Here is a 17,621-nt window from a genome sequence, read left to right as displayed (position 1 = left end):
GTCAGTTTTCCTGCTTCCCTAATATGGCATTGTATCTTATGTATCTTAACGTTAGCTCCTAGGTGTTGGACTCTATATGTAGATGGGTTCTCTCTAACAAATCCTATGACAGCTTTGATTTTCTGAAAAATAATATATTTTTATCTCCTTACAAATGATGTTCTATCTTTATCATCAACAGTTGTCTAAAATTCGAATTGGATTTGTAGTTTACTTTGTGTACGTTCTTGTGTTTATTTTTAAAGGCATAACTGCCTTTAGTTCTTGTGGTCTTCCCATAAGGCTTGTGAGCTCTGCACATTTTTATTAATGTCCACAAACTCAATTGTTTTAATTAGAGTGTGACATTTTTCTCATTCAATAAGTGCAATATCCGCCTTTTACTAACGCCTGACATCAGAAGCAAAGAAAGAATTGGATGGGCACATCTCACAACACAGCAGCACCTTGTTAGAGCTCACTTTGCCTGTTAAGTTTTGGTATGTCAAAAAGTAATCTACCAGTTGCTCGTTTGAGAGTCCCTCATGACATCAAGAACTATACTATGTTGCCTCTCGTTTGTACATTTATGTTTATTAGTATATTTCCTACCCAATAGCCTTGAACCTCAATCCCATTGTGAACGGTTCCTCTGTTTTCTGCGACAGCACTCTCTAGCAGAGTACTAGGAGGTTGTGCACAGAAATTGTACAGTTTTGGTTAGCTGTTGCCCCCTCACCAGGTTATTGGAAAATAGATGATTGGCGCCAACAAGTGATTGATTGCTATTGCAAGGACCCCAGAGTCACCGGCAGCTGGTACCATTCTCTTTAGTCTGACTTCCTGCTATTCATTTAAGAGGGCCCTTTAACGTGACTCCAGTTCATTTCGGTATCCTACCCCTAGAACCTGTTCTGGTGCTGGTGTTGTCCCTGCTTGCATACTCGGTGACCCACATGTTCCCTCACAGTGTTGTTGTACACCATCAGGGGTGGGCTCATAATGCTCATAGCCCACAGACTGCCTAGTATCAGTGTTCTGGGAGCTCTCAACAGGGCTCAGTGCTGTTTCCAATCCTGTGGACACGAGCAGAGCCAGAAAGACAAATCTGGCAACAAGAGCCCCTCAAAGGACATACTCAGTGACAAATTGTACTTTAAAGAACTCAGTTGTTATATCAAAGAATTGAAAGCCCTCACGTTTTTTGTCCATTATGGTTAGTGTCACCACCGAAGCCAGAATTCTCACCCTGGCTAACTATAACACAAAGGTGCATATATAGTTTGCGTCCATTCGGTTGAAGATGGTGACATTAATCGTAACTGGCCAACGAAGCAGGGCATAAACAGATCTACAGATTGCCACAACCTAGAGATCCAGTTACTTAGTAAATTGACCAGGCCTAACAGGACACTACTGGATCTTGTTTTATGTAGAAGAAAATGTTACATAAATTTTGTAGTTTATCAAAATGATTACATTAAGACAGGTATGGTGGCTCCATGGACTAATGCATCATCCTCATCGGTCTGTGTTGGATCCCATAGTCACAGGTTTGAGCCCTGGTGAGTCAGCCCAGCATTTTAAAACTTTTTTTAAGTTATAAAATTCAGTACCATTGATTAAGCTAATAATAAACATCAACTTTCTGTGAATAGTACCAAGAGACCTCTCGAGTGAATGCACATTTTACAGATATGCGGGTTATACGGTTTTTTAGGTGTACTTCATTTTCATAATGTGATACAGGACTGATGGGGGATTAAGTCAGATATATGAGCGTGCATGTGATGTGACTGACTCTGCCCCATTTCTACTACAGGTTGCGATGCAGTACTAATGTATGATTGATACTATCTCAGCACAGGCAGCCTTTAAGAGGTGGTCCTAACTGGTGACTGACTGTGTCCAGTTCTACTTTTTTTGAACTACCTCTACCCGCCTTTCAGAACCAAATCTGTTATTTGAACTTTCCTCTGGCCCATTCTTGCACTTCCTTTTTAAAAATTCAGGCCTGCAGCCAAATTCTTCAGCCCCTCCAGCCTGCCAATACTAACGCAAAAATATGATAGGCACTGCCAAGTGTCCTTGCCTTTCAGCAGTCCTCCTGGCAAATGACTTCAGTGCGCTTAAGTTGCCCCATGTCGTGTGAATCCTTCCGCCAGTTTGGCCTTCTAACCAGCAGTCCACTTCCGACTGGGACTAATCGTTTTAAGTTTTCCTCTATAAATGTGGTCTCCCACATAACAGCATATAAAGTGCGGTTTGCCAATACCCCAGAATTTTGCTGCAGTCTTAGTACTTGCCATGGGGCTATTAAGCATATATACGACCGCCACCCAGCTCCACTAAACGTACAGGGAAGGGCAGGTTAAAGAGAGGTTCTAGGGGGGAGTCATGCATGCAATAAAATAGAAAATATGTTATTAGCACGACAAGTATTACCTAAATAAATAGAAAGATTAGTAAAATTATAGACAAATGGCACCTGTTAGCATGCTGTCTCAATTATTATGCCAGAGGGCCGATTTGATTCAAGCCACATTAAATTACACACACACTGATGTGGTCAGAACCAATGTCTGTCTAAGGTTTCTGCCTGCAGAATGTATGCACGTCCAAAAGGACATTGACTGGAAAATGAATTATTTTTGTCACGTTGGTCAAAACAGTGAGCTAATGTACTCAACCTCAGTAAATCTATCTAGCCACTGAAAGTAGGTGAGGAGATATTTCAGGGCATGTAGAGGATTTTCATTTTTTTGTTTTAACCATAATGGTCTTTTTATATGCTCTTTTTCTGGTTTTGCCTCTACCACTATAAAAACATGCAATTTCATCAGATTCAGAATCTCACTTTTCATATGTTTCTTAATTAAAAGTATAACCCACGTAGGTGTGTAAATCATAATGTATAGGCATAAAAAATATGTCAGCTTATTTAATCCTATACCGTATTGGAATAAAAAGACTGTACTTTTAGGAAACAAAAAGTGAAAAAAGATTTGGACGTAAAAGTGTCTCCTACTTACTCATGGCATGCTTGGTCATTGGCCAGTCCACCCCACCATACCAACATGGTGGTCTTAACCTCTTGGGGAGGGAGAAAATATATGTTTTCTGGTCATATGAGGGTTACAGACAGTTTATATAAAAAAGGCAGTTTATTCAGTGGGCATATAGGGCAAGATTAAACACAGAACAGGATGCTAATGTGAGCCTGTCTCTCTGACATCCTCTCTATTTATAGTCTGCTAACATCTTTCAGCCACAGGTAGATCCTCAAAGGAGGGTCGAAGGCCTTCGTCAATGACATTGAGGTGCTTCTAATGTCCATCCTAGGTACTCACCTGCACATTTAGTTAAGAGCAAATCTTACCTCTACCCATCGGATAGTTTTTTCACCTGTAAGCAAACAAACTGAATTAAAGTTATTGTTATTTCTGATGGATACACCTACCTGTGGATTCCTCCCCTTTTGAATGCACCCAACGCGCCAGCATTTGATGGAATTTATTTCTTCCTGTCTCTCCACGTCGACGAGGATGTCACAATAGAACAGCTCCGTCTAACATCATCAGCGGCATAAGAAGTCCTCACCGGTGTGCTGACGTCAGTTCTCTTCTTTCTGCGCCTTCGACGCTAACGTTTTTACTAACTCTGTGTGTGTTTATTCTGTATTGAGGGAACTTCATTGTTGCATTTTTGTTTGTGCGACAATGTCTCCCCCGAAGAAGTCTGCCTTCAAACCGTGTCGAGTGTGGAGGTCACATGTCAGTCACTGACCTGCAAGAAAACTGCCTCTGGTGCCTAAGTTCGTATCACAATGACAGTGGATGCTCTTCATATCAGAGCTTGAACCCTAAGACACTAAAAGAAAGGGAGGCAAAGTTGTTCCTGGCAAAAGCTAAAAAGGAGAAACAGGGAGGCCTCAAGAAGAGTCGTCATCCCACAGGTCTTTGAAGTCACACAAGAAGCGGCGTCATAGTTCATGGCATCGTTCCTCTCGAGATACCACATCTCAGTGTTTACTGGCTTTGGAGTCCCGGCACAGCTCAACTTGGGAAGTGAGTCCCACTTGATCTCCTCCACAACTGAAGTTGCTTGAGGCGTTGCCGGTGCCTTCTTGGTAGAGATCTCAGCTTCACCCAGGAGTCCTATGGCGCAATTCTCTCCTGTGACTTCACCAGATCAGGAAATTGGAGAGAAGACTATTGGACAGGTTCAGCCTCTGCAGCAGGAGCACGAATACCCGTCCTTTCCGTCCCCAGGGACGGACACTACAAACCTCTTAAATGCTATGTTAAGCTTTTTTAATAAAGCTATGGCCCCCTCTGGTGCGCCTTGGGCCCCACAGGTCCATTGTCCTTCTCCCTGGGATGTTTCTAGGCACCGTATAGGCCGGCTCCTTTCCTGCCAACTGCCCTGTATACTTGGTCGGCACAGAGAAAGACAAAATCACTATCGGAGGAGATGACAGCACCACTGGTGCCGATTCCGACGTCAGATAGATCTTGTCCAGCATCTAGTTTTTCTACCCCTGCCAGAAGTAAGGTCACCGCACCGACCCCAGCTTCGCCGGTGCTGCAGCAGGTTTTATCGACTCTGGTGCATTCTCTTTTGATGCCGCTCCTGGAATCCAAGCTGAGATCCAGGAGGAAAGCCTTGAGGCTCTTGCAGGAGCAACAGTATTTGGAGGACCAGCGGTATCAGGGCTTCGAAGAAGGGGAGATTCCAATGCCATCCCAGGTGTTTGAAGGCATTGAGGTGGTGAGTGGGCTAGACACGTCCCCTGAATGGGAATTATTATCCCCTCGGGGTATGCCCCCTCCGGAGGTTACCTCATATCATGCGATATTTAGAAAGGCAGCAGAACTTCTGGACTTACCACTGCCCACTACAGAATTAAAATTAAACATTTTAACAAAGACCCTCCATTCTTCATCTGTGGCATCAGAACCCCTGCTGCCATTCAATGAGGTGTTGTCAGAGCCAGTTCTAGATCTCCACTCCTGCAGTTTCGAAATCCATTTGGAGGAGATATAAGGCAGCACCAGGTGATCCTCAGTTCCTGAGCCAACATCCAACACCTGAAAGCCTGGTGGTACAAGCTTCATGCTCTTCGAAGTTTGCACCTGGTTCCTTTCCCACAACTCCTGCTGACGGGGAGTCAAAGCGGATGGAGCAGTCGGCAAAAAAGATCTTTTCATCTGAAAGTATGGCGTTGAAGTCAGTAAATGCCACTTGCCTATTGGATAGGTACATCCATGCTCTGATGGATGCAGCCAAAGAGGTCATCCCCAAACTGCTGCAGCATGTACAGAGTCATTTTATGGAAATCCTGCAGGACAGTCAGGCAGCAGCAAAGCAGGTTATACAATCAGGCCTGGATGCGGCGGACTCAGTTGCCCAAGCCAAGAGTACTTCAGTTGTCAATAGAAGGCATGCATGGCTGAGAGGATCAGGGTTTTCTCCTGGTGTGCAGTCTGTTAATGGATCTTCCAATTGATGTGTTGTGTAGCCATTTTAGCTATAGTTTTAGACATGTTATTTTAGCAAATTAGGCCTGCCGTTGTGCACTTTAACCTAGATATGTTTTATTCTAGCTTCAATATATTATTTGAACAATAGCCACATTTGCATTCTTGTTTTATTTTCTCTGTCTAGCTGTTCTTCTCCTAGGTCAGCACTGCATTCTTAAACAAGACATTTCTTTCACTCTGTGCTTTTCTCAAGGCTGCAGTAAGATAGGTTGCCAGCAAAAAGTGGGACGCTTTGTCTCCAATGTTCAAAGAAACATACACACTCTTACTTGGGGATCCTTTCTTGGAACATCAGCTGTTTTATTATTAAAACACTACTTTGACCCATGTACGTTAGAGGGAGATTCCAGCCAGATGACCACGACTGTATGCTGATTGCTGAGTGCTTCGCTACAGGTGTTTATGTAGACGACAGGCCTCATGCTCATGTATGAGGGATGATGTCTTCCCAGAGGGAACCTGAAGGGCAGACTTCGAGCTTAACATGCTGTGCTCTAACCTAGCCTAGGTAGGAACTACTCCTAACGATCTTAGTGACAATATGGTAGCGTTATTTTTATGTTTCACACTCCTTGTCACAATGTTAATCTTGTTGTGGTTCATCCTCTTAGCTATTGCAATACATGCTTCATTATCTAAGATACAGTTACTTCAATAAACCTTATCGAACTATACTCTGCCTCCGATTGTCCTTGCATCAGTGAGACTAATGTAACTGAGAGAAACGGATGAGATCTGAGTGACCACGATTTCCCTGAGGATTCATTTGTGTCATGCACCCAGTTGCATATTCATCCCTGCCTTTGGGTAGAGATGAGGCACTGCTAGTTAGCCAGAACAAAACCGGGATTAGGCCAACAGGTGTCACCTGGTGTGGGTTCAGACTCGGTCCCCCACAGTACAAGTGATTCTGTCGCCCGAATCCAGTAGTCTCATTAGGATGATGAGAACCTACCTGATAGATGGATCCAGGTTGTTTGGAGCCAAGGCAGATTCGGCCTTAGAGAGGATTAAGGAGAGCAAGGCCACCACTAGGCCTTCAGACACTCTCCACAACCTACAGACACTTGCGTAGGTTTAGGGGGTTTAAGGGCTCCTCCTTTCGTGGGAGGCAGCACTCTCAACAACAATTGTCTACCAACCCCTTCTATAGAACCTACAGAGGTCGTGGGAGAGCTAAGCAACGTAGTGCACTCCATCAACCTTCCTTCTCATCCACTACATCCTCCTCTGCTAACATTTCACGGAAGCAGCCCTAGTTCTTCTATCCTTCAAGGACATGTGTTACCCATAGGGGGAGGGTTAGTTCATTTACTTAACGAGTGGGAGGCCATAACATTGGACAGTTGGGTTTTGGGCATTGTAGGAAATAGGTATGCCCTTCCCTTTCTGGAGTTTCCTCCTTCCTTCCTTCCCCAGCAAACATTTTGTTTGGAAGAACATCTGTTGCTGCTTCAGCAGGAGGTTCAAAACCTGCTCTTAAAGGGCACAGTGGAGTTGGTTCCAGTGCTGGAAAGGGGTCAGGGTTGTTATTCAAGGTATTTTCTGATCCCCAAAAAGGGTGGTCATTTACGGCAGATCCGAGACCGGAGGATTCTTAATTTGTTCCTCAAACAAGAAAAATTCAAAATGCTGACCCTGGCACAGGTGCATCTGCCACTTGACAAAGAAGACTGGATAGTTTATATAGACTTGCAGGATGCGTATTTTAACATTACCATCCTCCAGTCACACAGGAAGTATCTCCGGTTCATGGTACGCTCGCCGCATTACCAGTTTGCAGTCCTTCCATTTGGTCTTATTTACACACCTTGAGTCTTCACGAAGGGGATGGCAGTGGCTGCAGCGCATCTCAGAAGGAGGGAAATAGCAGTATTCCCTTACCTGGACGATTGGCTGCTCAAACCCAAGACTCCAGAGTTAGTGCTGCAGCATTTGCAGGTGACAACCAAGTTGTAGTTCAGCCTAGGCTTTTTGTTAAATGTGCCCAGATCTCGCCTGGAGCCCTCTAAGCGCCTCCTGTTCATAGGGGTAGTACTGCAAACAACATTGAATCATGCATTTCCTCCTCCCCAGAGGATTCGGGACATTCAGGCCATAATTCCAATGTTTCAGGATGAGCAGTTGTTCTGGTTCTAAAGGTCCTATGCCTGCTCAGTCTGTTCACTTCCTGTATTCTGTTGGTCACTCATGCACGTTGGCACATGAGGGCTGTCCAGTGGTGCCTCCGCAGGCAGTGGTTTCAACACAAAGGAGATGTCAAGGAGTCCATAACAGTCTCTAGAGACACTGCAGTAGATCTTCGATGGTGGAGTGTAGATTGCAACCTACTGCAGGGGAGGTCGTTTTGTCTTCCACTTCTGGTGACCTCAGTCATAACTGATACTTCCACTCTAGGGTGGGGAGCACTTCTGGGGGATCTGGAGATCAAAAGTATTTGGTTTCCAGTGGAACAGATGTTTTACATCAGTCTGTTGGAGTTGCGGGTGATCCGTCTGGCTCTCAAGGCCCTCTTCCCTTCCATTTGCAATCAGTCAGTTCAAGTCTTGATCGGCAACACTACCGCAATGTGGTACATCAACAAACAGGGAGGGGTAATGTTGTATCTTCTCTGCAGAGATGCTCTACGACTCTGGTCCTGGGCTCAGAACCATCATATTTGCATAGTAGCAAACCATTTGGCCAGAGTTCTCAGCGTACATGCGGACAGTCTCAGCAGGCGCTTTTCAGACGATCATGAGTGGCGTCTCCATCGGGAGGTGGTTCTTCACGCCTTCCAGTTGTGGGGGATGCCTCAGATAGACCTGTTCGCCACTCATGAGAACACGCACTGTTCGTTGTTCTGCAGCCTACAGTATATGATGAAGGGAACATTGAGAGACGCGTTTCAGTTGAGCTGGGGCAACCGGCTGCTTTACGTGTTTCCCCCCCATACCCTTGATTCCTCAGGTTGTGAGGAAGATTCGCCAGACTGGACCCAAGTGATATTAATAGCCCTTGGGCAATTGTGGTTTCTTAAGGGTTTGACTAAGCGGTTACATAGTTGCTCGTTGAGACTCCTTACATTTAAAACTGTTTTTCTTATAACGATCAGGTCGGCTAGGCATGTTAGTGAGCTGCAAGCTCTGGGTGTAAACCCCCCGTTTACCACTTTCCATGCTAACAAGGGGATTTTGAGAACCAGGGAGGCTTTCCTACCAAAGGTGGTGACTCCATTCCATTTAGGGCAGTCCATCACCCTTCCATCGTTTTACCCTCTTCCCCATCCCTCTAAGGCGAAGGAATTGCTGCACTGTCTGGATTCAGAGAGATCTTCTATGTGGACAGGACGAGAGACTTCAGGACAGATGATCAGCTTTTAATTGGCTACGTGGGCAAGATGAAGGACAAAGCTGTCCAGAAAAGAACACTATCAAGGTGGGTCATTCTTTGCATTAAAATATGTTATTCACTGGCAAAGAAGGATCCTCCTGAGGGCATTAGAGCGCATTCTACCAGACCTAAGTCTACTACTTCTGCTTTGGCTAGAGGTGTACCTGTTGTGGTTATTTACAAAGCAGCAACTTCGGCATCCCTCAACACTTTCACGAAGCATTACTGCGAAGTGAGGATGGACAGCATTTTGCCCATTCAGTGCTGCAGGATTTCTTGATACAGTCAGACAGACACCCACCTCCGAGTGCGGGACTGCTTTGGGATTCTATTAAAAAGGTGAGGAATCCACAGGTAGGTGTCCATCCATCAGAAGAACAAGTTACTTACCTTTGGTAACGCTTTTTCTGGTGGATACAGTATCTACCTGTGGATTCATCACAGTCCCACCTGCCTCCCTGTTGCCGGTCTCGTTATGCCAAGAAAGTTATGATTTGTATATATGTAGTTCTTGCAAATTGTAGAACAGAATGTATATTTACATATAGGTGTGTGTGTGTGTTTGTGATTATATATATATATATGTTTCCTTCGATTTGCGAAAGAAGAAACCGCACTCCAAAGTTGTTGAATAATCTTTGTACTTTAATGCTGAGCTCTGTTCCGTCCGCAGCAATTACAAAACCGCCCGATGTGTTTTGGTCATTCCGACCTTGCTCACAGGCATTTCCTGTTGTGCCCTTCTCAGTGTTTATGTACATAAGAGAAACCTCATTAATGACACCAACCGTGCTTTATATTCCGATTCTACCATACTGATTGGTTTAATCTCTCTTGTTTCCATCAAGAAGACACTATTAAATTAATTTTTATTTCAATTTCATAATCTTAACTATTTCACGTTTCCTAATGGATTATGGGTGATGTAGTCTCATGTATTAGTGACTACTTAACTGTTTCTAATGCATTTATTTATTTTCTATATACTTGCTTGTTATAACATATCGTACAAAATTTTGCAACAATTGTGTATTCCTCTATTTAGTTACATTTATAATTTCTAATTTATAATTTCTAGGTACAAATACCCTTTCATTACCAAGGAATGAGGAGAACCCAAATATACTAAAACTACCTCTGATATTAGTATCATGATCTAATGGTGCACTGATTGTAACATTGTAAATGTAACATTTGCAAAATCCTCTAAATGCCTTACAGTGGTTGGATGGCTTTAGAGTTAATGACAGACTCAGGTGAATAATTGCGCATATAATATGGGGATGTAGTCGGTATGTATTACAGACTTAGCCTTGCTTGTATAGCAAATAGCAGAAATGAAGGACTTGGTAATTTTGCAAAAATGTGTTACAAGATAACTAAATAGACATATAATATAGAGTGATAGATAGGTATGAGGGTGATTATATATGGTTCGAAACTAAATCACCACTAAGGGAATTTTGAGATTTAATGCTAAGGGCAATTCGTGCACCATTAGATCATGATACTAATATGCTAGTTATCCATGACACAAAATCACTGCCCTCCATATTGCTTTCATGCCACTTAATAAAAACATCATCTATGTAACGTTTCCATATCCTGATCTTATTTTGAAAGGTGTTCTGCTCAGAAAATACCACCTTCGCCTCAAAGTCATGGACATAGAGGCATGCCAGACTAAAAGCAAATGTGCTCCCCATGGAAGTCCCGCGGGTCTGTAGGAAAACTCCCTTTACTTTGCATTAAGTAGGAACTACTTTGAGTCCGAAGGGGAGTTTTTTCATTCTTATTTTGATGATTTAATACATTGACGTTCCTTGTTATAAATCTTCTGTTTGCTAAAATGTTGTGTTGCATTATCAATAGTTTGCCTTTATTTCATTATTATTATTGCCACTGAAAGATCCTCAAGATAGACTGAAGAAGGAACAGGATTAATGCAAAACATAGAGACTGCACCTAAAAAAAGTTTCCAATTTATGAATACAATTATCTTGTTTTTCCTGTCTTTCTTAGAACCAGGCTGAAGCTCATTACAAGGGCCACAAGCATGCACGGAAACTGAAAGCTATTGAAGCCTCAAAAAACAAGCAGAAAATGGCAGCTGTCATCCGCGAGAAAACAAACAACTTTCCTGCTATCCTGGACGTGAGCAGGAGTGAAGATTCCAGTTGTGCAGGTGAGGCCTCTTGCAAGTAGTAATGCTGGAGCCACAGATCGACACAGTAATCTGGCCTGATATGTAGAGGACACTGGTCAACATCCATGCAGCCTGAAAGATGACTGCTTGGTAAAAGTGTCCTTTGCAGATATTTGTGTGGTCGGATGGTCACAGGTTTGAATCTAGCAGGCTTTCTCTGTTGATTATGTAAGTGGTATTTGTGTTGGTAATAGTAACACCTGAGATTTAAGGTGCTCTGAAACAGCAACAATACGTGATAAGCGGAGAGAGGCCGGCATTCAGAAGGTTTGTAGGAAACCCCTGTATCTTAAACATTAAATGAGAGTTCTGCAATCAAAAACTGAGAAAAGGGAGTTCTGTAGTCAAAGATGGAATCAGAAGGATCTGGATCCAAAAGCAGTAATGGAGGTCTGCAGAATAAAAGAGTGATGCAAGAGATGTGGAGCTGAAAGCTGAGTGAGAAGATCTGCAGAGACAAAAAGGGTGTGTGGTGGGAGTGACGCAGGCGTTTATTTGGATGAAGAAGCAGGATCTGCAGCAGAAATGTTTAATTAGGGAATATCATCACAGAAAAAGTATGCAGAGGGTTATCTGTAGTGAATAGGTGAGAGTGGTCTCTTGAGAAAGGCAAGTAGAGAGAAGGCTGTATTCAAAAGGTTAGAATAGTAAGATCAGCATTAAATGTTAGGAAGAATGTGGAAGGAGCGGGAGAGTGGAAGGTGGGAAATTAGTATTTAGCAAGTTTGGTAATGGAGATGTGGCTTCAGAAAGTGAGAGCCCGGAGGTCTGTACTGACGTGGGAGGATGAAATCTGTAGTGATAGGCAGAGGTAGAAATATTTGCTGTCAAAGCCACTGATGGAGGTCTGAAAACAAAGGATGCTGAAATAAATATGCAGTCAATGATGAAGGGCTGTAGGCAAAAGATGGGTGAAGGGATATCTGTAAGCAGAGGATGGAGTAATGCAATGAAGATGATGGAGGTTTTCAGTCCATAGGTGTGAAGGTCTCCTAAATGGAAAAGGTCCATTTATGGTTTCAAGGTGACATCCAATATGAAGTGAAATGCATCATCTTCTGGGTATTTTTTCATTAAAGGTCAGTACTTGTATTTTAATGGGTAAGACTTTTGCAAATGCATAATATACATTAGAAAGCTATAGGATTCACTTTGCTGCTCAAGATCATCTATTCCCAAAATGTTATTTTAACATAGTTTAGTAAGCTTCTTCAGTATTATCTTGTCAGATAATGATATAAGAAGTTATATTAAAGGGAAACGTCTGCAAATATAAAATAAATATCTGCATGTCCTACCTCCTGGTACACCTTCTATATCTGTCTTTGGTGTCAGGTATCCGTCGAGGTTAAACATGTCAAGCCAGTGGTCATGTAGCACAGATAGCACACTTCCCTCATGATATTGAGGTCCCCTCAGGTAAAGACAAGAGCAGTTACAGTTGGTTGATCAGAGAATGTTTCCCACTGCAAAGCCACATCTGCCCGCAAATCACCCAGGGGCATCCCTGTTCTAAGGTGATGTTACTCTTGAAGTAGGTACTCCAGCTAGGGGGCATTGATGCTCAGTGACATGTTTTAAAAGAGGTTCATTGGTGTGTTTCTTTTCACCGGGACAGTAGGGAATTTAGGCAAGAGTTGAGATGGGAACTCCATGTCAGTGATTGTTGCTAAGGTTAGCAGGATTTCTCTGTTAACATTCAGCTGTCTCCAGCATTCCGAGATGATTATACCTTGATTGCAGCAAACTACTGATGTGCAGAATCTGAAGATGGCTTGATAGTCTTCAAAATGAGAGGATTCTAAAGAAAAAGATTTGATTTTGAGACCTAGAAAACTGACTTAGGGCCTGATTTAGATTTCGGCCGACAGGTTACTCCTTCACAATGGTTACTGATAGCCCATGTGCTGAAATATAAATCCCATAGGTTTCAATGGGATTTATATTTCCACGGATGCACTATCCCTTACCATTATGACGGAGTAACCCATCCACCGAAATCTAAATCAGGCCCTAGTGTGTCTAACAGTGTAGACTGGAGTTTTTCAAAGACAAAGTTCCCTCTGTTCCTCGCTAAATGCCAGTGAGCCTTCCATCCTCCTCTGTGAATCCCCCCCTTTTTTTTTTACAGAAGAGTAGACAAGAAATTGCATTACCTGTCCACTTCTAAACATGTCCTATTACAATCTTTTTCCTTCTTTCGAAGAATAAAAACAGAAACCGCCTGTTAGTGTTTTAAATGTTACACATACATATCACTGATCTCTTAAAATTGATCACAGATCTACTTTAGCTTTCTAGTTTTTGTCGTGCCTGGCTTCCAGTTTGTGTATGTAGCTTTGTGCACCTCTGCCTGTCTTAGTGTATGCCTTGAATCTCTGGTGCTGTCAGCCTCACAAGGGCCAATTTAGTAGAGACTACCAGTTATGATATTTTAACAGGTGTGTAGACTGAATCAAAATAGATCAAAATACTTTGAAATATAAAGGCGACTGAAGAAAGAAAGCTGTGCAAAATCTGCAGATATTTAAAAATGCCATTCACAGTTACTGATGCAGTGAACTATCACCATTACCACTTCCTCCTTTCCCCAAGTAGTAACATTCCCCCAATGAAAGAGAAATTTGGTAACAGATCAGCTACGTAGAATACATGCAGAATCTTTACTGTGAAAATAAACCATTACACAGCTTATATTCAAACATATATTTTAAACAATTACATTTTAAGTAAGGTAATTGATTTAAAACGTGTGATAGCAAACAGATTCCTGTTTGCCCTTCCTGAACTCCACCATGTTAGTGAATAAACATATATTACAATGACTGTTTCCTTATAATACAGTGATGAAACTTTCAGGGAAAGACAGTTCAGAAGAGAAGTAGCTCAATAGGTACCCTTCCCTTTATTTATGTAGCGGTTTATGCCTGTTCCTGATCTCCCTCGGTCACCCACTGTTATAATGTTAGCTGTAATACATCTTATTGGTTGAGTATTGTCAGTTTTTTTTTTATTACAGCTCTGTATTGATGTCAACATTGAACTGTAGTGAGAAAGTTAAGCGCTGCAGTCTTCTGTGTACTATATCGTCCTCTTTTGCCTTCCACTCTGAGTGTCAAATAGTTTGTTTCAGCTAACTGTAAAGATGTTGTGCAGTATCAAGGTCCTCAGTAACACTAAGGTCATTCATGGTACTCTCCAGGATATGTTGGTAGAGAAGCCAGAACAGAGACATCCCGAGGGCAACATGAGTCTCAATGTTGATCCGTGTCCTACATTAGAGGGAGTGCCTTCCCAGACAGGAGAGGCCGAAGGCGATGCCTCTTGTGAAGAGTTCTCAGGATTCTTCAGGCTCTCGACATTTATTCCCCATGCCTGGGGCGGTTCCATCTTTCCCACCCCCCTCCATGCCTCCAGCAGTAGTTTTTGCAGTCTGCCCACCTTTCCAGTTCTCTGCACCATGCTAGTAGGCTCAGGCCTTTAGGGTCCTTCCAATGTAAGTTTGTGTTTGGCCAGGATCAGACACAAGTCATGGAATTTACTTGTTTCTTTAGTTTTGGAGGCATGGGGGGACCAGTGTAGTAAGCAATGGGCTGGCATTGTAAGAACCTCCCTTCCTATTAATGATGCTAATTCTCTTTTAACTCCTGACCAGTTTGTTGCTAGATGTGTGCATGCTCAGAGCATATGGAAAATGTTGGCACCCAATTATTTATATCTGGGGCAAGAGGCGTCTGTTGCACCAAAATGTCTGTTAATTTTATCTGAGGAGAGGTAGGCTCTATGTAAAATGTAAAAGCTGATTAGTTTGAATCATGCATTCCTGGACACATTGGGGATACGCTCTGAAATGGTCTTTCAAGCCTGTTGCCAAATCAGAGTCTCTAAATCTGTTTCCCAGTAGGTTTGAAATGTTTCTAGAGGATGTAAGGTATTGGCTTGAATCAAGTGATTATAAGCATGTAATAGCTTTAGAAGTGCGTGTGTGTAACACCACATAATGACAACAAAGGTTATCCTTGGGATCTAAGCTCCCATTCTCCAATGTTTATGGATGGCAGCCACTACCGTACCGTGTAATAGGAAGTGACCATGAGCAGGTCAAAAGCCTCCTGGAAATCTTCAAATCTCAGATCAGATCTCCCATCGTGTTAACCCCTTCCACCGTCCAGACCTGTAACCCCACCCAGTTACCCCCATGTGGGAGCAATGCCAGCATTTTAAGCTGCAAATCCGGGGAATAAGGAACCATTGCATGTGTCTTCTGCAAGCACTAATATCAGCATTTTTGAATGGTCATGCACTTCCGTGAGTCCATAGCGTTCGCTCAGCTAATTTTGAGGAGTGTTTTAACCAAAGTCTCTTAGCGTGTGACAAAGGCTGGCCACAACTCCAGCCGGTGACTGTCTACTGGCTATCTGCTGCGTGAACCATTGTAACTGGGCTGCTAAAAAGTACGATTCAAAATCCTGGACTGCCAGTCCCCCCACCCGCCTGTGCTCCATGCCCCAGATGAAGGCTGTTATTATAGTATTAAGCTCACAGAAAAAGGATCTGGGGATCCAGAGTGGGAGTGTCCCAAAGAGATACAAAAAGCAGAGCAAGACTAACATCTTGAGGATGGCAGTGTGGCCTACCACTGATACCAGGAGTGTTTTTCAGAAGTCAATGTGGGATTTCAGATTTTGGACCTCTGGTCTAAAATTTCCATCAAAGATGTTTGAATGAGTATGATAAACTTTCACTCCTAAGTAGGAGAGACATCAAGGTTCCCATTGGAGGTCACCTGCAAGATCTGCAGGCACTGCATTCTTCCCAGTAGTGAATAGTCTATTTTTTTGCCAGTTCACCTTCACCCTGATAGGGCACCAAAGGTCTCCAGTAGATCTCTGGCACCAGGAAGCTGTCTCTCCTCATCCTCAAGAAACAGTAGGAGATTGCCTGCGTATAACAATGTTCGTTGCGTGGTCCCTCCTAGCTGGATGCCACTATTGTGGGAGCCTGAATGGGCCAACATTAACAGGGGTTCCATTACGGTGGCAAAGAGCAAACGTGAAAGGGGACACCCCTGTCGAGTGCCCTGTCCAATATCATAACTATCAAAGATGGTGTGCTCTGTGCATACTGGAGTGGTGGGATCAGTGTACAGTATGTGCGCCCAGTTCACAAAATCAGAGCCTATCCCCATATGTGCCATGATGTTGTATAAGTAGTCCCACCTCAGGCAATCAAAGGCCTTCTCGATATCTATGGCTAGGACTGTTACCCTCTGTCTGTTAAAAGGTGTGGCATCCAAGAGTGTCAGCAGGTGCCTCAAATTAATTGCAGTATTGCATCCTGGGATGAAACCTGCCTGATCTGCATGTATGAGCTTGGTCATAAGTGGAAGTAACCGAGTGGCCTATATTTCGCTCAGGGTTTTAAAATCAACATTTAGCATAGAAAGTGGCTGATAAGCCGTAACGTAATTCCCAGGTTTAACCAAAGGTACTACCAGCACCTCCCGGGCAGTCCACGGTAGACCTCTGGTGTCTCTCGCAGTATTATGGAGCTTCACTAATTTAGGTGTCAATTTTGGGGCATAAGTAGAGTAGGACTCTTCTGGCAGTCCATCAGATCCTGGGTTTTTACCCCTAGCTAGTCCCTTGATCACCCAAATACCCTCCAGGAGGGTAATAGCCATTCCCAAGCCTTCCGCTTCCTTTGGTGTAATGCGTGAGAGAGCAGCCGCCATCAGGAACCCAGTCTGGGTTGCATTGTCAAGCAGAGCTTTGCTTGTGTAGAGAGCACAGTAGTATGATGTGAAACAGGTATTGATATCAGTCGGTATATAGAGAGTATCTCCCGTAGGGGGAATTTAGTTCCACTATTGTTGTTCCTCTCCTAGCTGGGTTAGCCAACCATGCTAGCAGTCGACCAGTCCGGTCGCATTCAGCATGGGATTGCTCCATGTAAGTTCTATAGTTGAAAGAGCGGAGGCACTCAGTGAGCACTGCCACTTGTTTTTTAGTGTCTGTCAACTTCTGTTGGATTTCTGGTTGCCCTGGGTGCTCTAATTCTGCTGCCCTGAGTAATGACTCTGCAGTTGTAATTTCTCTGAGCAGTGTGAATCGAACCCCCATCAATTCAGCTAAACAGTAGCCTCAAATTACTATTTTAAATGCATCCCACTCCACCTTTCGAGAGGAAGCCGACCCATTATTATCAGTAAAGTGTGTCCCAATCTTCTCCCCAATGACCTCACAGAACAGCTGGTCTTCCAAGGATTCAGGCGTTGATCTCCAGGTGGGAATCTTGGAAGGCCAGTTTAGGTGGAGTAAGACTGGATTATGATCTGAGATGGTGTGGAGAAGATATTCCACCTCTCTTATTAGGGGATGAGTTTCAGCGGAAGACAGGAATGTGTCTAAACATACATGTAGTTCATAAAGTGGGGAGAAGAAGGAATAATCTGTAGCGCTGGGGTTAGTGCAACGCCAGAAGTCTCGGAGTTCCCATTTATCCTGCTAGTCCCTGAATGC

The 17,621-nt window shown here is 43.4% G+C and overlaps 1 protein-coding gene across 2 annotated transcripts in view; it reads left to right on the top strand.

Moving 5' to 3' along the window:
- The window catches only part of ZNF385C (zinc finger protein 385C), a 598,456-nt gene that overhangs the window by 560,662 nt on the left and 20,173 nt on the right, over positions 1-17,621 (top strand). For both annotated transcript variants that reach the window (XM_069237673.1, XM_069237674.1), the window contains exon 4: positions 10,917-11,079. In XM_069237673.1, the coding sequence (XP_069093774.1) occupies positions 10,917-11,079 (163 nt within the window). The remainder of the gene's footprint in view (positions 1-10,916; positions 11,080-17,621) is intronic.

The sequence above is a fragment of the Pleurodeles waltl genome, chromosome 6, assembly GCF_031143425.1.
Source record: "Pleurodeles waltl isolate 20211129_DDA chromosome 6, aPleWal1.hap1.20221129, whole genome shotgun sequence".
Taxonomy (NCBI): Eukaryota; Metazoa; Chordata; class Amphibia; order Caudata; family Salamandridae; genus Pleurodeles; species Pleurodeles waltl.
This window is presented reverse-complemented; position numbering and strand designations above follow the sequence as displayed.